At 42.6% G+C, this 25,000-nt stretch overlaps 1 protein-coding gene across 1 annotated transcript in view; it reads right to left on the bottom strand.

Annotated features, from left to right (window-relative positions):
• Positions 1–25,000, bottom strand: part of LOC145392363 (limbic system-associated membrane protein-like) — a 157,247-nt gene that overhangs the window by 39,445 nt on the left and 92,802 nt on the right. Inside the window, exon 4 of the mRNA XM_080266765.1 lies at positions 21,350–21,461. Within this exon, the coding sequence (XP_080122891.1) occupies positions 21,350–21,461 (112 nt within the window). The remainder of the gene's footprint in view (positions 1–21,349; positions 21,462–25,000) is intronic.

Here is a 25,000-nt window from a genome sequence, read left to right on the forward strand (position 1 = left end):
GGATGAGAAAATCGGAAAAGAGCACCATTTTAAAGTAAAACAAGATGGGTAAGCGTGGGGAAAAGGGAGATGGGTAACAGGTCTAGGGTAAATGTATGATAGTGGAAAAGCGACGGGATGGGGAGTAATAAACCTGGCGAGATTTGGGGCAAGAAGCTGGAGGCTGATGGAAGCAGGGCCTGGTGGGGGGGTTTGGGGAGCCTCTTGGGAGTCTGAACACAGGAGAACATACCAAATAAAACACGTCGATTATTACATGTATTACTTCTTAAAAACATCCCTTCCCCTATTCGTACTTCTCCAGCATTGGGTAGGGTTAATTCTCTCTCTCTCTCTCTCTCTCTCTCTCTCTCTCTCTCTCTCTTTCTCTCTCTCTCTCTCTCTCTCTCTCTCTCTCTCTCTCTCTCTCTCTCTCTCTCTCTCTCTCTCTCTCTCTCTCTCTCTCTCTCTCCCTGCATTAAGAAGCACACACACACACACACACACACAAATAGGCAAAGAAACAATACTACCAGTATTGTTCATCATATTCCAAAAGTACAGTTAGAACGCGAGTGATCTGAGCTGATACTGTGCTGAAAAAGGCTTAGATTAATGCTCATCACCTAGAGGAGGGTCATTAGGATTGACAATAACATATGGTTTTGGTGTAACTAATGTACCGTAGATGATAACAGTTTTAGCATCTCCGTCTTCTCACACAGTAATGTACGATTTTTTTTTAAAATAACATAAGAGGGAGGAAAAACAAATGAATAAAAATACTAAAGTGAGAAACCCCAACCATCATCCTAATGCAAACCTCTACAAGCCCGAACCAGCTCAGGCGTCTTAACCCATTAGGCCACCGGGCGTATAGAGGTTAGGGAATAAAACCTGAAAAAGTATAAAATAAAAAGGAAGGTTCACTGAAGCGGGATCGGTGAGGTGATGATGAAGCAGTAGAGGGGCAGTAAAAAAAAAAAAAAAAAAGAGTCAGTTTGTGTCAAAAATAAATATAAATTCAACCCGACTGGCAAACTCACTACCATGAAGCCTTTACCTTTTTTTCCCCATAACACTGACCTTTATTCCGCTGATGTCATGGAACCTGGAAGTAGGGGAACTGTGACGACAAACACGCATATATATTTTTACTCTACCATGGACGCGTTCATTTCACTGGATGCCACGTTGATAGTTCCCATAGATTTATTTTTATCGTTAAAGTTTGTGGCTAAAACGTACTCTTTTTGCTAATGGAAAACGGGATGATGTTTATGATGATGATGATGCTAACAATGACACTGACAATGACCATGATGATGATGATGATGTTGATGATGATGACAACACGGAAAGCATGTGCCTGATGATACTCGCTAGTGTGATGAAGGGGAAAAAAAATATGATGCTGAGATGAGAAGTGAGAGCCAAGCGAGAACACGGGCTGGGTGATGTGGGCGTGGTGGTGCAGGGTGAGGGTGTGGTGATTGTGTGATGAGAAGATAGTAGGAGGTGCGGATAGGAAAAGGGAGTCAGGAACTTGGTGATGAGCCAGGCCGTAGGGTGACTGGAAGAGAGTTGTGGCGGTGGTGTAGGGAAAACACACACACACACACACACACACACACACACACACACACACACACACACACACACACACACACACACACACAACGTGCCCTGGCAGGAAAGGACGTAACGTTGGGAAATGACAAAATGACAGAATTCTAAGCAAAATTTCAATTTTAACATAGTGATGTGCAGTGGAGTGTGATTAGGTCGGACTGAGGGATACGTGGGGTACGGAGAGAGGTTATCTGCAATAAGGGGATTGCTTGAGAGAGAGAGAGAGAGAGAGAGAGAGAGAGAGAGAGAGAGAGATGGGTGGGGGGTGGGGGAAGGATGGAGGCCTGGATGATGAGAGTTGTATGGCACAGTGGGGAGCACTCAGGAAGGGTAGGGGAGAGGATTAGAGGGGAAACGATGGAGGGGTTGGGGAGGTAATGAGGGGAAAAGAGAGAGTTGTAGGGGAATGGATGGGGGAGTAATGAGAGGGCTGAGTGAGGGGACGAAAGAAGAAATGAGAGTAAATGGGAGGGAAAGAGAGTGAGGGGAGGGAGAAAATATGCAAACGGGAGTGACAAAGTGCAGATGGTTGGGGAAAGAGAGATTAGAGAGTAAGAGGAAAGAAAGAACTGTGATGAGAAAAGAGCAGAAAGGAGAGGGATGGATGAATGCACGAGAGAGAAAGGAAACTGGGAAAAGGGAGAGGAGAGAGGAAGGGGACAAGACAGGAGTGTGTGGGCATGGCAGAGCAGAGTGTGAGGGAACGGAAAAGCAGACAGTGAGGAGAAAAGCTGATAGAGTGAAGGGGTGGAGACTGAAGTGAGAGGGAAGGACATTAAAAAAAAAAAAAAAAAAAAAAAAAAGGACGTGAGGGAGAGAAGACTGGAAAAAGTTTGAGAGTTGAGGGAGAAAAGATGAAACTGAGAGAAAGAGAGGGAGGAGGGGATACTGGAGCAAAGAGGGAGCGAAGAAGGTTAAAAAGAGAGGGGGGGGGGAAGGAGAAGAGGAAACACAGTGATGGAGACAGGAAAGTAGATTGAGAGGAGAAGGAAGAGCAAAGGATCGGAGAAAGGTGGACTAGATTGACGAGGAAGAGTGAGCAAAAGTGAAGGAAGGGGCAGGACAATTCTGAGTAAGAAGAAAAGAGAGAGTAGAAAAGAGGAAAAGGGAGAATGGAACAGGAGGAAAAGAAGAGTAGAGGAGGGAGAGGGAAGAATAAATACTGAAAGGAGGGAGTAGAAGGAAAGGTTACGAGAGGAAAGTAATGGGTGCGTGAGAGTACAGGTGAGAGGAAAGGATGAGAGTACTGTGGGGAGTAGAGGAGAAACGAGGAAGTGAGGAAAAGTAATTTGGTGCGGTGGGAAGACGTATGCTGGAAGTCTGGCTGAGGGGGCGGGGTGGAGGAGAGGGGAAGAGTAGAGTGGGGTGGGGAGGAGCGGATGGAATACGGAAATTGAGTGTAAGGTGGGGGAAGGGATGATTGACGAGGTGGAGAAACATAGTATGGAGTGAGGGGGATGGGCGACTGATGGGGGAGAAAGAGTGGATGGAGTGGGGGAAAGGGGTGATTGATGAGAGAAACAAGGGATGGAGTAGGGGGGATGAGTGACTGATGGGGGGAGAAAGAGGGGATGGTGTGGAGGTGAGGGATGATTGATGAGGAAGAAGGGACGGTTATTGTGGAAAGGAAGTAAGGATGGGCTGGAGTTAAAAGTGGAGAAAGGGTGAAATAGACTAAAGAGAGAGAGAGCTTTGTGTGGGAGGGAGAGAGGAAGCAGTCAGCAGGTGAAGGAGGGGGAGTGAGGTTGATGTAGGATGGAGGGAGGAAAAGACTGGTGTAGGAAGGAGGGAAGGAGGGGCTGATGTGGGAAGGAGGGGAGGAGAGGCTGATGTGGGAAGGAGTGGGGAAGGGTTGGTGTGGGGAGGAGGAAGGAACATTTTGATGAGGAAAAAAGTTGGAGAGGGAAGGAGGAACTGGTACAAACTTTAGGAAAGAGAGGGAAGGGTGGGGGTTGATGTGGAGAGAAGTGAGGGGATGGTGTGGAAAGAAAGGAGGGAGAGAGACTGGAGTGAAAAAGATGGAACTAGAAAATGGCGTGAGAGAGAGTGAGCGAGTGAGAAAGTAGAGTGAAGCAGTACAAATGGTGAGGCTTAAAGGAGGGCGTGGTGAGGCAGAAAGGGTGTGGTCTGACAGGGAGGAAGGGTAACAGATGGCAGGGAGAGATTTAACCCTTTTACTATCCCTGCCATATCCAGCTGATTTTATGCAGTTTTATACCATACTTTTCGAATTGGGGGGGGGGATTTATATATGCACCTCTTATCATATATTTAGTGCTTCACCATCAGTGTGTAATTCTGAAACTGAGAGGTTAAAGATAGACGTCAGGTAATTTACTGCGATACTCCCAGGCGATTTAGATTTGTGCACAAGACTTCGAAATGGAGGTTAAAATAGAACTCCCACGGAACTTCTTCATAATAAGATTTCCCTTGAAACTTAACTAACCTTTCAATCAGGTGACGTGCGAGTATTTTATCGATTAAGTCTTTCTACTTGCAGACGATTTTACTCAGCTTCTGGGAGACCTCTTGCTGAGAACGGGGTAAATGAAGACTCTATGTAACCCCTTCTGGTCGCGTGGCCTATCCAGAGCTTAAGTAAAATCGTCTGGTGTCAGCCTATATAATGGATGATCATACGTACTCGGAGTGAAAGGGTTAAGAGGGATTAAGATGCCTTTTCGGTACGCAGAACACACACACACACACACACACACACAAAAAAAAAAAGATGGCGTCCGCGAGTTGAAGGGCTTAGCTTGACAGGTAGGGTATGAAATGGGGGAAAGGGAAGATGTGAAAGCCAGGCTGTGATGGGATGGAAGGGAGTGATTGGATTAGGTGCACTGACGAGAGCTGTGTGTGTGTGTGTGTGTGTGTGTGTGTGTGTGTGTGTGTGTGTGTGTGTGTGTGTGTGTGTGTGTGTGTGTGTGTGTGTGTGTGTGTAACCCATTCAGAACGATGACGCTTTTTTTTTTTTTTTTTTTTTTTTTTTACTGATTTTAGCACCTGATCATTTTCACTTGAGACCTATGGAACTTGAGAAAATATATAACTTCCCTGACCACTGCACTACTAAACGTCCTTATTTAGTTGAAGAGAAGTGTTTGGAGGTTAAAAAAAATGTGAGAGAGAGAGAGAGAGAGAGAGAGAGACGCCATCGTGCTGAGAAGGTTAAAGGCAGTGAACTCTTGTATTTAGCAGGCTCCCTAGTAGCTCTACATTACCAGCTCTACATTACCTGCTCCACTCCACCAGCTCTCGTTACCAGCTCAACATCACCTGCTCTACATTACCAGCTCTACATTACCTACTCTACAGTACATTACCAACTATATATTACCAGCTCTACATTACCTGCTCTACAGTACATTACCAACTTTATATTACCAGCTCTACATTACCAGCTCAACATTACCTGCTCTACATTACCAGCTCTACATTACCTGCTCTACAGTACATTACCAACTTTATATTACCAGCTCTACATTACCAGCTCAACATTACCTGCTCTACATTACCAGCTCTACATTACCTGCTCTACAGTACATTACCAACTTTATATTGCCAGCTCTACATTACCAGCTCAACATTACCTGCTCTACATTACCAGCTCTACATTACCTGCTCTACAGTACATTACCAACTTTATATTACCAGCTCTACATTACCAGCTCAACATTACCTGCTCTACATTACCAGCTCTACATTACCTGCTCTACAGTACATTACCAACTTTATATTGCCAGCTCTACATTACCAGCTCAACATTACCTGCTCTACATTACCAGCTCTACATTACCTGCTCTACAGTACATTACCAACTTTATATTGCCAGCTCTACATTACCAGCTCAACATTACCTGCTCTACATTACCAGCTCTACATTACCTGCTCTACAGTACATTACCAACTTTATAATACCTGCTCTACATTACCTGCTCTACATTACCAACTCTACATAATGAACTCTACATTACCATATCATTTCTATGCATGGCACTGTTCGTATTTTCTTGTACGATTTTTAGCACTTTCTCAGCGCTTTTCAGTCCTTTCTCAGCTCTTCCTCAACACTTCTTCAACAGTGACTCTTTTCTGCATTAGTGTAATAGTGTGCATTTTATTATATATATATATATATATATATATATATATATATATATATATATACCGGTATATATATATATATATATATATATATATATATATATATATATATATATATACTATATATATATATATATATATATATATATATATATATATATATATATATATATATATATATATATATATATATAATGCACACTGTTACGCTTATGCAGAAAAGAGTCACTGCGGAAGAAGTGTTGAGGAAGAGCTGAGAAAGTACTGAAAAGCGCTGAGAAAGTGCTAAAAAAGTGCAGAGGAAATGCTAAGGAAGTGCTGAAATAATGTTGAGAAAGTGCTGAAAAGTGCTGAGAAAGTGCTAAGGACGTACTGAGAAAGTGCTGAGGAAGTGCTGAGGAGGTGCTGAGAAAGTGCTGAGGAACTGCTAAGGAAGTGTTGAATAAATGCTGAGAAAGTGCTGAGGAAGTGCTGAAAAAAAAGGAGGAAGCGATGAAACAGTAGAGGAAGTGAAAAAAAAAAAAGCGCGAGGAAGTGCTGAGAAAGTGTTGAAGAAATGCTAAGTAAGTGCTGAGGAAGTGCAGAAGAACTGCAAGGGAAATGCTGAGAAAGTGCTGAGGAAGTGTTAGGGAAATGCTGAAAACGTGCTGAGCAGTGCTGAAAAAGTGCTGAGAAAGTGCTATGGAAGTGCAGAAAAGTGCCAAGGAAGCGCTAAGGAATTGCTATGGAAGTGCTGAGGAGGAAGTGTTAGTAAGCCTCTTAATCCTACGAGAATACGGCTCAAGACAGGGAGGATGTGTTGAGGAAATGAGAATGAATGATGGTAGGAGAGTGAGTTGAAAGGTAGGGAGGAGGCTAGACTGCTGGGTTGTGTGGGATGGATGTGGATGGGGTGGTTGCTGAGAGGGAGGGGCTGTGGTATTGTTGTGGAGGGGTGTGGTATCGTTGTGGTTGTGTGTGGTGTGTGGTATCGTTGTGGTTGTGTGTGGTATGGTGTGGAGGGTGTGTATGGTGTGGTTGTGGAGGGGTAGTGGTATGGTTGTGGAAGGGATGTGGTATGGTTGTGGAGGGGGTGTGGTGTAGTTGTGGAGGGGGTGTGGTGTGGTTGTGGAGGGGGTGTGGTGTGGGTGTGGAAGGGATGTGGTATGGCTGTGGAGGGGGTGTGATTTAGTATTGGAGAGGGTGTGGTATGGTTGTGGAAGGGATGTGGTATGGCTCTGGAAAGGGTGTGGTATGGCTGTGGAGACCGTGTGATATGGTTATCGAGGACTCTACTGGTATGGTATGGCTAAGGAAGGGGCATGGGTGGCTATGGAGGGGAGTAAGGGTGTGGTATGGATGTGAAGGGGGTATGGTATAGTTGTGAAGAGGGTGGTATAGCTGTGGAGGGGAGGGTATGACTGTGAAGAGGTGTATTATGGATCTAGAGGGGAGTTAGGGTTTGGTAAGCCTGTGTAGAGTGGGAGTGGGGCGCGTTGTCGAGAGGGCGCGGGTGTGTTGTCCGGAGTGGTGTGTGGGTCAGTCGATGGGGGATGGCAGGGTAGAGGAGGCGAGGTCCAATCAGGGAGAAAATATGTGGGCCGGGAGGGTGGGAGGGAGGGAATATGTGAGAGGGAGAGAGGCAGGGAAAGCGTGTACGGGGAGAGAACAGTCTGGATCCAAAAATACGTCCATATGGGTGGCACAAGGAGGACTGAAAAATATGCCACAGCAAAAAGTTCACATGGAAGCGGATACAATGAGAAAGCATGGCGAGAGAGGGGAAATGCAGTGGTGAAAACAGAAATACAGCGAGGGTGAAAAAAGATGTGGTGAGAGAGAGAAAGGGGGATATGCGGGAGAAAGATGTGGCGAGCGAGGAAAATACTGTCCTGAAAAAAAAAAGAAAAAAAAAAGAAAAACACTAAGGGAGAATAAGTGAGAAACAAATTTACAAGTTAAAAACGATACGGTGAGGGAGAAAGGATGCAGTAGGAAAAATCGGATATTGTGAGAGGAAATATTGCTTTGAGGGGATGAATATACAATTGAGAAAAGACAAAACGAGAGAAAATTCTTGTGAAAAATGTGAGACAGACTGGGTAATGTAAGACAGGAGGCTGAAGCATGGGTTAGAAATTACCAGCGAGGAAAAAAAAAATGCAGAGAGAGAAGGGGGGATGTAGTGAGAGAAAAGTTTAAACGTGAGGGAGAAATTCGCTGATGGAATTAGTGTGCACGAGAAAGAAAACCAGCAAGGGAGAAAAGATGTACTGAAAAAAAGCGACTGAAGAAAGCTGTAGTTAGGAAAGAAAGATGTAAGAAGAAAAGAAGGATAATATGAGGGAGGAAGGTGTAGTGAGGAAGTGAATGTACTAGCGATTAAAGAGGGAGAAAGAGTTAGCCTGTAAAAGCAGGCAAAGTGGGGAGGGAGAAAAATAGAAAGGGAGTGAATATATACGAATGGTATAGTTAGAAAAAAATAGAGAGCTAGATCAGTAAATGTTAGAAGGGGAAACATGTGAAAAAGAGAATTAACTTGTGGCAAAAGACACAAAGGAGAAAAAATGTAGTGAGTAACAGCGGGCACTGTGAGGAGGGGGAAATAGTAAGGAAGTGAATTTACTGGTGAAGATGAGAGGGTGTGAAGGAGAAAAGTGGAGGGCAAGGAAGTATTTCGATGCGGGGAGGGACGTACGATGTGAGACAGGGCGTGGAGAGGGCAAAATAAAATAGTTTGGGCATGAAATTGGTAATCATCCCTTAAGTACAGCGACGTCTTTATATTATTTTATATTTTACTCAACCTACTGCCTGACAATTCTATTTAGCTTAGGAATTCTCTCTCTCTCTCTCTCTCTCTAACTTGTATTAACCACGACGCAGCTCATCATTCCGCAGTTGATTACACAGTCAGGAAATAGTAAGAATAAAATCAATAAAAAGGTCACTGCACTGAAAAAATACTGCTCAACGAAGGAGAAAGAGAGAGAGAGAGAGAGAGAGAGAGAGAGAGAGAGAGAGAGAGAGATGACAGAACCAGGCCACTCTTCCCCTCTTTAAGAACCGCCTCCTGCACACACTGCGAATCCCTAGAGGCCCCATCGTACTTTTCCCAATCATGAAGCTAACACCAGGTGGCTTTAAACAGCTTCAAGGAGATATATACTACTGTTAGGGGATTTTATGAGGGCTGTATATAACCTACCGACTTTGGTAAACCTCCTCGCAGCTGAATAAAATCGTCTGAAGGTAGGAATATCAAAGTGCAAAGAAATGTGATTGTACTAAAAAGGGAAAGAAGAGTTCGCCAACCTCTTCAACATTATTAACAGTCCCTAATCATTACAAACACTCCTCCAACATTACAAACAGTCCCTTAACATTACAAACAGTCCTCCAACATTACAAACACTCCTCCAGCATTACAACCACTCCTCCAACATTACATTTCCCCAACATTACAAACAGTCCCTTAACATTACAACCAACCATTTCTCCAACATTATTAACACTCCTCCAACATTACAAACACTCCTCCAACATTACAAACACTCCTTCAACATTACAAAACAGCCACCAACATTACAAACACTCCTTCAACATTACAAACACTCCCCCAATATTACAAAACAGCCACCAACATTACAAACAGTCCCTTAACATTACAACCAACCACTCCTCCAACATTATTATCAGTTCCCCAACATTACAAACAGCTCCCCAACATTACCAAAAGTCCCCCAAACATTAGCGCCCTGGACACGGAAGAGCGTAAGACATAAACACTTCATATTACAGAACAAGCGCTCTAATAATCGCAGGCAGACTTTGCACTTCCTTCCCTCCTCCAGCGACCCCCTCGTCCCCTTTTTTTCCCCAACCCTTGTTCCCCTCACCCCCTTCCTGGCCACTTCACCTCTCCCCTACTGACACCTCTCTGCTTCTCCCCCTCTAGTTTTTCCCCTCTTCAGCCCACTAGTCCCCCTCATCCTCTGTTTCCCTCACGCCCTCCCTTATCCATCCCTCCTCTCCACATCCGTCCACCACCCTACCTCTCCCTCTCTCAGTTCCCTTAACTCCCCCACTCAACCTCTTCCCCCTTCCTACCCTCGCCCCCCTTCAACTAACCTCGCCCGGTCCCACTTCCATGACACCCACTCCAACTCCTCTCTATCTTTTCCCTCTTCTCCAGCCTCCTTTCCCACTCTTTACCTCACATTTCTTCAGCCAATCAGTCCCTCTCCCTCCATCGACCCCTACCAGCCCCTCTCCATCCATCACCCTCCACCAAACCGTCTCCCTCCATCGACCTCCACCATCTCCTCTCTCTCTCTCCCTCCCATACACCTCCACCAGCCCCTCTCCCTCCATCGACCCCTACCAGCCCTTCTCCCTCTCCCTGCATCGACCCCCACGAGACCCTCTCCCTCCCCCCACCTGCCCCTCTCCCTCCCCACACCATCCCCTCATCATACTACTCTAAGCACGTCCTCCCACCGAGTTACGTCGAATTTACTATGCAAGGAAAATTAAGCCATGGAAGTCCGACGATTTTTGCAGCGCAGTTTTAAGCACAAGACAGTCAGGATTAATAAAGGCTTATCTTAACCTACCTTACTTAGGAAGAGTTTGAGAGAAAGCAGGAACACACACACACACACACACACACACACACACACACACACACACACACACACACACACACACACACACACACACACAGAGTGAGAGAGAAACCTAAATGATTCTGCCTACCTGCCCTGGATGTCGCACTGCATACACATTACCTATGAAAAAAAACACAAGTCCAGAATCAACCCCAGTAGTATTTAAGTAACTTTTAAAATTTACTCTTAATACTGACACACGATTTCATTCAGCTTGGAGGGATCTCTGACAGCGGAGAGTTTCGATACAGTCTCCATTAACCCTTTCCTTCATGTGACGTATTTCCTAAAATATATTTACTATCTCCAGATGGCTTTATTTACGTGAGGAGAAACTTATGGTAGTGGTACGGTTTGACTTAATCTCCACCTAACCCCTCAAAAATCGATTTTCTATGGAATTTGAACCCGAATAAACTAGTGGCAGCAATAACAATATAAAAATGCACCATGGGATTGAAGGGGCCAACTTCTCCATTACTCAAACACTTTATATTTTATTCCATCTATCACTGGAAGAATTGTCCACTAGTATGACACCCCAGGACAGGCTGGCAGAGATCCCCAGGACAAAGGGTGAATAATACACTAAGGCTGCATACTAGACCACTGGAATGAGCGGGAGGAAAACGGAGAACGCGAAATGAGAAAATGGGACTTAAAAAAAATATTGGAATGAGCCACTGAGAAATTACGGAGGGGCAATATAAAGGAATACAATTAGGAAAGGAAAAATGAGGAATGGGGAAACAGAGGAATGAAAGAGTGAAAAATAAAAGGGATATCGAGGAATTACGGAAAAGCAGGGCCGTAAGTAGACAAAAATCGTCTGGAGGTATCATGTATTTACATAAACAGACTGCCTCGTACTGAAGGGGTTAAACACACACACACACACACACACACACACACACACACACACACACACACACTGAGCCCATACAAGCACAGGCGCAATCTCCCAATGCAAAATAGTTAAGGAAACCTGTTGCTGAGAGCCCAGTGTAAGGGTGAGGAGAGCAGTGAGGTGGGGGAAAATTAGAGTCAATTTGTGTGTGTGTGTGTGTGTGTGTGTGTGTGTGTGTGTGTGTGTGTGTGTGTGTGTGTGTGTGTGTGTGTGTGTGTGTGTGTGTGTGTGTGTGTGTGTGTGTGTGTGTGTGTGTGTGTGTGTGTGTGTGTGTGTGTGTGTGTGTGTGTGTGTGTGTGTGTGTGTGTGTGTGTGTGTGTGTGTGTGTGTGTGTGTGTGTGTGTGTGAGAAAGAGAGAGAGAGAGAAACAATCACGCAGAGTCTGCCCATCAAGCCATTTCACAAATTAATATGAGACGAGCTACCAAAGACTAGGCTTTAATTACAGAGTCGACCACTGAGGGAGATGAGGAGAGATGGAGGGAGGGATAGATAGATGGAAGGAGATGGCTAAAAGGAGAGGAGAGACTGAGGGAGGGGAGGAGAGATGGAGGGAGGGAAGGAATTATGAAGAAAAGGAAAACTGCAGGGAAGGAGAAAAAGAGATACAAGGAGGAAGACGGAGGGGGGGAAGGATATATGGAGGGAGGAAAAAAAAGCGATGGATGAAGGGAGATGGATGGAGGGAGAATAAATGAAGGAAGGGAGATGGGCATGAGGGATGGAGGGGGAGGATGGAGGGAGAGGGAAAGAGAAGGGAGGGAAAGAGGTAGGTAACAGACTCCAGGACTCGATTACTGAGTAGGCGAGTGAGGGAGATTAAGGAGGGAGGAAGGGTGGAAAGTAGAAATGGGAGGAAGGAGAGAGGGAGGGAGAGAAAAAAGGAAGGAGAGAGGGAAGGGAGTAAAGAGAGATGGACGGAGGGAGAGAGGAAGAGTGAGGAGAAATGGATGGATGGAAGGGGGACAGAGGGAGATGGAATAGGAGTGTAAAGTGAGAGGCAAAGAGGGAAGTAGAGAGAGAGAGAGAGAGAGAGAGAGAGAGAGAGAGAGAGAGAGAGAGAGAGAGAGAGAGAGAGAGAGAGAGAGATTAGATTTATTAGGACAGTAAGGGGAAATAAACTGATTAGAAGTTAGGGGGAGAGAGGAAGTAAATTGGCAGAGGATGGGAGACAGAGGAGGAAGGGAGAATTAGCAGGGAAAGGGAGGTCTTGAAACACCTAGAGTAACGATGAGGGAAATAATTACAACATGAAAAGGAAGAACAAAAAGGATATAGACCATTAACACCGTAAAAATAATCACAATAAATAATGAGGGAAAAATATTTGGAAACAATTATTAAAAAGTAAAGAATGGACGTTATAAAGACGAAGACAGGTGAATAAAAAAATATTACGAACGAGGGATAATACTAAGAAAAATGAGGTTTGTAATGAAAATGGGATTGGGAAAAATTCTTCAGCACAATCCTATATTCGTAAAAAATTTATATATCTTTAGAAATCAAGGAAATTAATATTCAATGTGCTTGTAAGTAGGGAAGAACAAATAAAAAATATAATGAAAACTGGAGAGAGAGAGAGAGAGAGAGAGAGAGAGAGAGAGAGAGAGAGAGAGAGAGAGAGAGAGAAAGAGTGAGTTTTGAGGCCTAGGGTCGCACTGAGTTGGCTTTGTAATTGTGGACTGGGCGTCTTTGATGTGCTCCGTATTGTACTAGTACTCTCTCTCTCTCTCTCTCTCTCATTCTGTTTTATTTTCCCTACCCTTTGCTGTTTCAGTATTACCCCCCACCTCTCTCTCTCTCTCTCTCTCTCTCATCCGTCTGCTTCACTCATCTATCTGTAATCTCTAGCTTGTCTCCGCTAAAACATTCATCTCCCCACTCCCTTCCGTTGCGTCATTTTCTCTCTCTCTCTCTCTCTCTCTCTCTCTCTCTCTCTCTCTCTCTCTCTCTCTCTCTCTCTCTCTCTAACTTCATTTTTTACCTGTACAAATGTAACCACCATACTTTTCACAGGTGACCATTATAAACACAAATACACCCCTTACATTACACCTAACGACGTATCTGTGCCTCATACCCCTTCCACCAAGATCTCTGGAGTGGCATACGACACCTGACACACCTTCACGGACCACATACAAGACATAAAGAGACTGATGCACCCCAGACGAGACGCACTTAGAGCCCTTGCAGTGACAGTTTTTGGACAACAAAAAGAGACTCTCTAAAAATCTACAAACTGTATATCAGATCAGTGATGTCTTATGCTTCCCCCTTCCTGGGCCCCCATCCTATCTAAAACTTACTACAACACCTTGCCGACCATACAGAACAATGCCCCGAGTACCATTACAGGATGTACTAATACTACTCTTGTAGCTCATTTACATTCTGAAGTCATACGTCTCTCTGTTTGGGATTATCTTGATTTGAATGGCACACAATTCTATGCGGGAACTTGCGCCAACACACAACGTCCCTGTCCATATATCAGAACCAAACAATACAAGTAGGCACATAAAATCACGCCTACACAACCATCATCAGACCGTCAGCAACATCCCACCTCCAGACACTTCTACACCAACAGGGAAGAAGCGCCTAGTCACCGGTTTCACACGCAGGGCAACACTGAACAACACCTCGATCAAAACACCACACTACAAGCCGTCCCCGTCTCCCTCCAACATCCACCCATTGGACGTATCATTAAACAGAGCAGATCGAGTTCACCCAGCTAAGCCTAGACCAGGACACCATTCAACACTCCTAAGACACCAGGTTAGAGTGGTTTTCGGTGGGGCAACATACAACACGTGCCCTACTTGCAGATTAGGCTCTCATAACCTGACACATAATGAACCAATGAACTGGTACACTAAGACAAACATAACATCACTCACGTAGGGAACTTGTGGGACAACCTCATAGGGGGTTTGCTTACCTGCAGTCGATGGGGTTGCTTAATCAGAGAGACAGGGATAGGGCCACAACATCAATAATTTCTGTACAAGTAAAAGTATTGATTTCGTCTATAATGATCCATCGCTTGGGAATATATCATTATTACAACAGCTGGAAACCCTCTCACTGCATTCGAAACGACGACTTCATTTTTAAGGCGTTCGAGAGATTACGGTGAAAAAGAATTATTGTTGAGCGAGACCATTTTTCTTTCCAAAAGGGATGTGAAAAATAATTAATCAGTTCTTCTCTTGATGTCCGGGTAATTGGTTGCGCTTCACGTCTCTCTCTCTCTCTCTCTCTCTCTCTCTTCTTTTTTCTGCCGATCATAATTACAAGATGAGGGAAGGAGATGAATTTTAAGAGAGCAGTATAACACTAAACAATGAATCGAAACAGACGGTGAAAGGGCTAAAAACTAACACCAAAATAAGTATGAAATGAAAATAAACAAGAAAAATAAAGAAGAAATAAGTCAAACGAATAAATGGCACGAATGAGAAAAATACGAAGGAAAAAAAACACAATAATATACACACTTTAGATGAGGAATATTAAAAAGAAAAGACATAATAAAGATTAAAGATAAAATAACATTAAAGAGAGTGAAAAAAGCGAAAAACTAACAAAGATGAAAGAGTAACTAAAATCCAGGAAAATCTATCTAATATCTACTATCTACAGCCCGACGCCCTAATCCCGCAAAGGGTGACCGCAGACAAAACGCCTCCAAGTCGCTCTGTTACCCACCATTTGGCTGCCCTCCCCCCAACTCACTGCCACCTCCCTCACATACAGGAAATAACGTATGCAGGAAATAACGTACATGCAGGAAATTAACGTATGCAAAGGCAAAAAAAAAAAAAAAAAATGTATGTTTTGTGCTTGAAATATAAAAATGAATAAAACTGAATGGGATTAAATATATATTCTGCATAAGGACAGAACTAAAGGAAATGAAAAGTTAGAACGGATGGCGCGCGCGCGCGCACGCGCGCGCACACACACACACACACACACACACACACACACACACACACACACACACACACACACACACACACACACACATCGACAACGACGGTGATTATCAGGAACAATAACTTAGCGTGAAAAAAAAAAAAAAAAAAGAACCAGAAGGAAAAAAAAAAGAATGATTACAGCCATCGACTGAGAATTTTTTTTTAGTTGTTACTTACTCCAAAATATAATAATGCTGAGAGAGAGAGAGAGAGAGAGAGAGAGAGAGAGAGAGAGAGAGAGAGAGAGAGAGAGAATCACAGTGTTCAAGGCGACACACAGACGAAAAAACTGAATGAAACAAACGGCCCCAGGGAAAAATAAAAATAAATATAAAAAACAGTGTAAATGATAGCGAATATTAGAGACGATAAGTGAGTGGAGATAAAATGAAAGGGAGACGATTAAGTAAAGGGAGAGAGATGTGGAATATGAAAGGACCCGCCAAATGAGAAGAGGGGAGAGGAGAGAAGGATACATGAAATCAGACAATGGTGAAAGTAAAAGAAGAAAGAGGAAATGGAAATAAAAGAAGGGAATAATAACAGGAGGAGGAGGAGGAGGAGGAGGAGGAGGTGGAGCAGCAGCAGCAGCAGCAGCAGCAGCAGCAGCAGCAGCAGCAGCAGCAGGAGCAGGAGGAGGAGGTTGGAGGAGGAGGAGGAGGAGGAGTGATTAATTGATTACGGAAACTGATCCTGGGAGGCAAAAAAAAAAAGGAAAGATGAAGGAGGAGGAGGGGAACAAGGAGAAGAAAAAGGAGGAAAAGAGGAAGAAAAAGAAGGAAAATGAGAACAAAAGGAGGAGGAGAAGAAGGACAAGAGTTATGGGGAATGAAGGGTTGCCAAATGAGAATAGGGGAGAGAGGAAAAGTGATGCATTAAATCAGAGAACGCAAAAATAAAAGAGGGGGAGGAGGAGGAAGAGAAGGAAGAGAGGGAGGAGGAGTAAAAAGAATATTGATGGAGGCAGATACTTCACCCGGCGGTATAATAATAATAATAATAATAATAATAATAATAATAATAATAAAAATAATAATGATAATAATAATAAAAAGGAAACAAGACGAATGAGTAAAGAAACCGATCCTGTAAGCGTAACATGACCCTGGACAAGGAGGAGGAGGAGGAGGAGGAGGAGGGCTAAGAAAATAATCATGCTAAATCACTAATAATAATATTAATAATGATGATGAATGTAGTTGCAGTGGAAGTGGTGGTGGTGGTGGTAGAAGTAGCAGTGATAGTAGTAGTAATGATAATGATAATAGTAGTAGCAGTAGTACTAGTAGTAGTAGTAATGATAATGATAATAGTAGTAGTAGTAGTAATAGTACTAGTAGTAGTAGTAGTAGTTGCAATGATAATGATAATGATCATCATGATAATAGCAGTGGTAGTAGTAATAATAATAATGATAATGACGATAGTAAGAATAGCAGTACGGTAGTAGTAGTAGTAATAATAATAATAATGATAACAATGAGAATGATAGCAATAGTAGGAGTAATAATAGCAGTAGTGGTAATAACGATTATGATAATGATAACGATGATGACAGTAGTAGTAGTAGTAGTAGTGGCAGTAGCAGTAGTAATAAATTATCATTATTATTATTATTATTATTATTTTCATTTTTGTAGTAATAACAACAGTAACAGAAATATCACTAATATAACAGGCCACGATGAGAGGATGCTGAGCAGGAAACGAAATGGAAATAAAAGACAGAAATAGGGAGGAAGAGAAGAAAATATTTAAGTTTACAAGTTCTTAAACAAGGACACAATTTGGGGTTCCATGAGGCTGGATGGTTCACTGGCTTTCTCATTATAAAATGCGGAGAGAGAGAGAGAGAGAGAGAGAGAGAGAGAGAGAGAGAGACGATAAGAAAAACAATGAGTGAATATGGTGGGTGTCAAACAGAAAGAGGAGAAAACAAGACAGTTTTGAATATTTTTAAGTAATACAATAAAACAAAAAAAAAGATATACAAGAAAACACAGGCAGGATAATAAAGGAAAGACTCGAGTGTGAACGAAATAAAGGAAGAAGAGGAAAATAATAAAACAGAGAAAGAATAAGATGAAAAAACAAAGATGGAAATTAAGGTGCACACAAGAAAGGGAGGAAAATTAGCAACATATTGTAATAAACAGAGAGAGAAAAAAAAGAAGAAAGGGGAGTGGATTTTTGAGAAGAGGTAAAGAGAGGGAGCGATGGAGAACACTTCAGTGGAGGGGAAAGAAGGGTAAAAATGATGCGACAGTAATAAAACGGATATTAAATGAATTACCCGGGGCAGAGGGAAGGAAGATGGGGTCAGGAGAGAGGAGAGTAAAAATAAAGAGGATTGAAAGGAGGAAGGAGGGGAATTATCATCATCGTTATTGTCATCATCATCATCATCATCATCATCACCATCGTCTTTGTTATCGTGGTCCTCATCATCACTATCGTAGCCGTTACCATCATTTTCATCATCATCATTCTATTGTAATTGTCATCATCGTTGTTGGTTTTGTCATCATCATCATTATTGTTTTTGTCATCATCATCATCGTTATTGTTTGTCATCATCACAGCCATTATTTTTATTACCGTCATTATCATCACAATCACCACCGACATCATCATCATCATCATCACCATCACTTTTGTTAACGTCATTCTCACCACAATCACCACCGACATCATCATCATCATCATCGTCATCAATTTATGAACGTCATTCTCATCACAATCACCACACCTTCATCATCGCCAATATTCCATCCCACATTCTCACCAGGGAAATGCAGTGTGGCGAAACTGATGAGCAAAAGAATAAATCCACAACAGTGAACTATTACACAAGGAATCCAGTTACAGGATGAGTGAGAAAAAAAGGATGCGAAGTGAAAAAAAAAAAAAAATGGCTGCAAAACTCGTATACATGACGAGAGGTGGAGAAGGAAAACGATTCTCTCTCTCTCTCTCTCTCTCTCTCTCTCTCTCTCTCTCTCTCTCTCTCTCGGTTTTGTTAAGCTTTCATTGCACATTTTATATTAATAATCTTAACCACTTGAACCTGAGTACGTGTGTGTGTGTGTGTGTGTGTGTGTGTGATTACCGCCACATCCAGACGCTTTTCTTTAACTCAAGGGAAAAAAATCTATCAATATCTAGGGGTTAATGAAGACACAAAAGCCCTCTAGGTCAAAAAGCCTCTTCAAAGCTGATTTTTTTTTTTTTTTTTTTAAATAACAGAACGGAGGAAGGAAAAACAAATGGGGGAAAAAAAATAATCCATACACCAGGCTACTGGTGTCCTCTATTCATAAAATATCTGTAACAGTTAGACTTGAACAGTTGTGGGTTGAAATTTGGAGGAAAACAACTCTGGGGAAGCGAGTTCAGAGAGATGCAGTTCGGGGAATGAAAGAATTCTGATAGGCAGAAGTTCTGCAATATGGTTGAGTCACATTCCAGTCATGAGCGCTACCAGATGCCCGTGTAGCACGAGGGAAGGCATGGAGAGGTGGCACCATGGACGCAACTTCGTCTGAGCATTTGCCAAAAAAATATCTGTAAAATAATGCAAGGGAGGCAACATTCCTTCTTACTTGCAGGGGAGGTAGTTTATGTGTAATGGCAGGGTTGTTAATGATTCTAACAGCTTTATAATCGTCTGAACACAGCATGAATAAATAGATACGATTTCGCAGTGCGGAGGTTAACAGACCACAACCATCCACTCACAAAACAAAGTCAATGAAAACCCACGTGAAGCACAGTAAATTCGGAAGATTTTTATATATTCATTTATTTATTTATTTTGTCTGGCTCACTTTGTCATGACACTGCTGAAAAATTAAAGTCATAGGTCAAGGTCAGAATTCTCATTTATGGAGCAATTTTTTTTTCTTTCTTTCCCTCTCCCCCTTTTTCCCCCGGTTTACATATATCCCTCTGCTCGTTCTCTCTCCCTTCAGCCCCCCCATCCTCTCTCTCTCTCTCTCATCCTTCCCCTTCCTCACCCTCTCCATTAGCCTCAGTCCTCGCTCTTTACGCTTTATTTCTCTCCCTTCCTGTCCCTCCTCTCTCTCTCTCTCTCTCTCTCCATTAGCCTGGTCCTTCCTCACTCTCACCCTGTCTTTGATCTCCTCTCTACTTTTCTTCCTTGCATTCCTTCCTCTCCTCTCACTTCCTCACCTCCACTTACCTAACTTCTTCGTCCTCCCTCCACCTCACACCCGAAACAAGCCTCTCTTGTCTCTTTATCTCCTCTTTTCTTCTCCAGTACACACATTCTCTCTCTCTCTCACTCTCTCTCTCTCTCTCTCCCTTTCTTTTCCTCCCAATTATACTCTCTTTCTCCCATCCTTCCCCTATAACCTCCTCTTCTCTCTTTTTTCAACCAATTCCCCCTTTCTTTCTACCCCTCTAGATATCAGCCTGTCTCATCCTCCATTTACTTCCATCATGTGCTCTCTCTCTCTCTCTCTCTCTCTCTTTCTTTTCCTTCCTTCTTCTCTCCCATTTTCTCACACTTTAATTTCCCTTCCCCCCCCTCTCTCTCTCTCTATCTATCTATCTATCTCTCTCTTTCTCTCTCTCTCAAATTTCCATCCCCTTCGCTCCATCTCTCACCCTCTCTCCTTTTTCCACGTTCAAGCTCTAACCTCTACTTCTCTCCCTCCCTTCAATTTATCTCTCTCAATCCATCTCCCTTTATCAACCTGGTTCTCACTCTCCCCTCAGCCACCCTTTAACTTCCTCTCTCCTCTACGAACCTTTCCTCTCACCTTTCCTCCTCTTCCCTCTATCTAACACCCTATCTTTCCTCCACCATCACACCTCTACTTCTCTCCCTCTCTCCAGGTTTTCTCTCCACCCATCTCCCTCTATTAGCTGGCCCTCTCCCTCTCTGACCTCCTCGCACATTCACGCACCTTTCCTCTCCAATTTCCTCCTCTTCTAGCACCTTATCTTTCCTCCACCCTCACGTTCTAACCTCCTTTCTCTCTCTCTCTCCAATCTTCCTCCCTCTTTCTCTCCAGTTTTCCCTCTCCTTCCATTCCTCTCCACCAGTTCGCTCCTCATCCACCCCTCACTCCTTCTTTCATGTGCTCTCTCCACGTCGCCCATTCAAGCACTTTTCCACCATTCCCTCTTCACTATCAATTTATCTGGTGGGGAGGACGCAAACAAGGAGTGCGGGTGAAGGGTTCAGCGCCCTTATTTACATTTACAAAAGGGGCCTCGTCCTACTTGGCGTGTAAATCATCTCCCTTATCTGTAGGACACTGAACAGCTACCGTCTAGGGTCCGTATGATCGTCTGCTAAGGAAGCTCCCTAACACATTTTCCTAGGCGACTTATTTATTACACCTTTTTGTCCTGTGTTACATAAATCCTTCCAAACATCGCCATACTCAATGAAATACAAAAGGATTTTAACCACCCATATCCAAACGTAAATCGCTGAGAAGTGTTTGGAGCCTCCGTACCTGGCGAGAATACGGTCCCTGTGTTCGCAGGTCAGCTTTAAATGGTATGTGTTTCAGCATCATTTGTTAAGATCATGGTTAGGAGGGTTCCCTGGTGTCACTGCATTCACAAAGGGCAGGGTAGAGTAGATAACACGGAGCCTCTGAAGGAAGCCGCAACGTGCATATCACACCTATGCAGTAATTTTGAACTTACCTGGCAATGGGCAACACATCCACGAAGGTAAGCTTATTAAAGAGTGGGGCATCATTTCCGCATGTTATGGCTACCACCAGACGATTTTATTCAGCTGGGAGATAGCACTCTTCTAAACCCTAAGACGACAAACCTAATCCCCATATATAGGGCTGCGTTGGCCATCATTTATTAGTTCTATATCCTGTGTTAAGTATGACGCGAAAGGGGTCTGGCAGAAATAAGTTTGGGAAGGCTGGTGGGAAAGTTGCTGAGGTAGATGAGAAATATTATAACCTTCCTTCAAATCTTCATCCGGCACGTCTATCTCCCATGAAATAAAATCATCCGAAGGTAGCAAAATAATAAAAAGAGGGGGAGGTCCGCTTAGAGGTCAGGCAAGGTCAACTCACCAGTAGAAGTAGGTGGGGAGGTCAGCAGGGACGGTGGTGGAGCAGGTGAGGTTGAGGGTGTTGCCTGCGCTCATGTGGATGTCACGCGAGCCCTCAATCACTGCCACAGACTCTGAAAAATGACACGAAAAAATATAACTCTAAAATATGGAAAAAGAGAGAAAAATGGCTGTCTGAATAGAGATGAAATTATGAAGGCTAAGAGAAAATGTAAAACTGCAAGGTGCTGAAAAATAAACAAAATAAATGCCACGCTGAAGAAATCAGAAGTAAATATGAAAAATTACAAGAAAATATAAAATTGTCATAAATAAAAAAAAATCCTGACTCAAAAATACAAGAAAACAATGCAAAGTGTAACAGATAAGAAGAAAAATCAACAGAAAAAAAAAGAAAGCATGAAAAACGCAAAACGTAACGATTTAAATGGGAAAAGAAATGCAATGTGTTATGACTAAAATAAATTTCACAACCACGGCCACAGAAGCTGTAAAATGCCATGAAAGAATACACTGTAAAAAGATGAATACAGTGATGAACGTAAAAAGAAAAATGAAGACATATAATACAATGGGTAAAATCTGAAAACTTCTCTCAGTCCTTGCCATCGGTTCTGAAAAATTGCACGAAAAACGGAACCAGATAAAAAATGATACACGAAAAAATGGAAACTTGTACAAAAATAAAGGTATAATGCAAGGTGTAATAAATAAAGAGAATTATTGTGAGTTGTAAAAAACAAAGACGATGAAACATCAAATTGTAAAGAGGTGGGAGCTGAAAATAATGCAATGTTTAATGAATGAGAAAAACAAGAGAGTGTGAAAGAAATGAAGAAATGAAATATGTAATAAACGAAGGAAGCCTCTCAATCTTGGCCACTGATTGAACGAGTAATAATGAATAGCTGTAAAGAGAGAGAGAGAGAGAGAGAGAGAGAGAGAGAGAGAGAGAGAGAGAGAGAGAGAGAAAATGCCACGTAAAAAAGAAATGTGAATTATTGGAGAGCAAACCCTCCACAACTACAGGTATCAGAGCATATATTAATAACAAATTCAATTCTCTCTCTCTCTCTCTCTCTCTCTCTCTCTCTCTCTCTCTCTCTATCTATCTATCTATCTCTCTCTCTCTCTCTCTCTCTCTCTCTCTCTCTCTTTTAGCGCTGGATTCTGGACAAGTAATAGTCAACACATCTGAACAAAAAATATCCTTGACTTAAACCCAGAGCCAATCACCAGGTTATCTTTCAAAGCTTCTAGGCGTCTCTCACACTCTTAATCTGATGTAGTTCCGTTCCACCAGCGACTTATTTTTCTCTTACACTTTTATATATCTTGCATGATACGCAGGCTAAACATTGATACATTTTGAATCATCACACAAATGATCTACTAACCCCTTCATTACGATTTCTTTCTCATTATTATTCGTGCTAATCTTAGAGTTTTTTATTCAGCTTAGGGGAATTTTTTTAGACGTAAAGGAGAAAGATATGGCCTTCACTAGCCATTTTCCTTCTACAGATCCATCTGACATTGAAAAAAAAATCGTCTGCTAGTGGCCTGATTAAACTGAATATGACGTCACTGAATTAATGGGATAAGGTGCGATGGATAAAATATGTCGCTAAGGAGGAGGCGTTACGGGACCTCCGAAGCCAGCGAGAAATACGGCCGAAACTCTGACGCAAATTATCCGATCGTGATTAAAGAAAAAATAAAAAAAAAGAAAGAAGACCCCGTTTCACTCTGGGTTTTGGATGCATAATAATAATAATAATAATAATAATAATAATAGTAATAATAATGAAGAAGAAGAAGAAGAAATGAAACGGCTTCGCGAAACATGGATCAGTGAAACGCGATCGATCAGACAGTTAGCGTCGGATTATGGGAAGTATTCTATTGGAGATTCCTTAGCGCCTTCTGCTTAGAGATCTACTCTGCATATCACACTCCAGGATCAGACAGCTTGCATGGATTTTGGGTCGTATTTTAAGTGGCTTTCAGATTCCGCAACACCTCTCCTTTAGCGATTTATTCTGCATGTGGCACCCCAGTATCCTCCTGTGTGTTATGGATATTAAAAACCTACAAGAGAATGTTAAGGTACGCAAAACAAGTCGCTAAGAAGAGGTGCGAAGAAGTTTCCTACGCCACGAGTTTATGTCTAAATTTAGCCTCAGTGTAAAGACTCGCATAAATCCACGGCCTTAGTCTATCCTGTTACAAAAACTCTGGGAGTGCACAGCTCAGCCAACGTCAACAAAATGTATTCATTATTTCTGCACCCTGTAGCAGATCCACCTCAAATTTTAATGAACACTTCCTTGACCCACCGCCTACCTATTCAACAAATTTCAGGAAAATCCGATAACAACTTTTTGAGATATCGTGTACACAGACAAACAGACACGGGTGATTACAAAACGCCCCTTTAACTTCGCTGCGGAGAAGACAAATACGTCACTTAAAAACAAACATTATATCACACATCCACTCGGATTTTTATTACGATAGGGCGGGAACCTATACCATGGCAGTGATGAGAGAGTTTTGAAATAATGTACGTCCTCTTTACTAATAATATAAGTCCTCTTTACTAACAGCAGTGATATTGGTTGTGTAAAATAAAGGTGCTCTTCTGAAAACAAATTTGAGTGAACCGATACTGGCCGATGCGCAAATCACATGGATGCAATTGGCCTAGATAAAACACACACACACACACACACACACACACACACACACACACACACACACACACACACACACACACACAGCAAACAGGTGAATGCTCTCCCTCACACTTAGCCAAATGGAAACAAATATGCAAATACATCTCTTTTCGATAACGTTTACACTCATGCCAGCAATTTTTTATCTCCAAAATAATTACATATACGCAAGTAAAATAAGTGAATCCAATTGCTCTCGATAACACTTACACACATATCACCGCGAAATAAGTGAATAAAACTCTCTCTCTCTCTCTCTCTCTCTCTCTCTCTTCCATGTATCAATACCCAGCGATCTTGATCCCGAAGAATTGGCCACAACAAACCACCTCCATGTCACCCTGTCCTCTGCCATTAAGCTGCCTTCCTTCCAGTTCACCCCCCCTCCTTCAAATATCTCTCCACCCCATCTCTCCCTCTCACCTGTACGGAGGGAGATGACCCCAATTAGGATTCTTTCAACGTCCCCATTTCTTTTTATTACACATGAAAGCACCCAAGCTTATAAGAGAGTAGTGGAATAAAGTCTCATGCTAAGCAAATATCGAAATAAAAGTTATTTCAGGCACACACACACACACACACACACACACACACACACACACACACACACACACACACACACACACACGGCCAGCAAAAAATGTGGAGCAATATGATCATCGAGCAGTGAGCTGCGAAAACAGGACCAACTTCAATACTATTTACAAACATGGTAATCTACAAGGGAATACAATTTCTTTTGATAATCCATACAAATTACTCCCAAAAACAATTTCAAACATTCAGTCTAACTGCAGAAGCATTACAAACATCGAGCAGTAAGAGAAGGGAGGATCGGTCAAAATTATATATGTAAACATCCAAACAAATAACTGAATTCAACTGCTCTCGATAACACATAATATAAACAA

This window comes from Coenobita brevimanus, chromosome 22 (assembly GCF_032717465.1).
Source record: "Coenobita brevimanus isolate Jiangsu-jjx chromosome 22, ASM3271746v2, whole genome shotgun sequence".
In the NCBI taxonomy this organism is placed as follows: domain Eukaryota; kingdom Metazoa; phylum Arthropoda; class Malacostraca; order Decapoda; family Coenobitidae; genus Coenobita; species Coenobita brevimanus.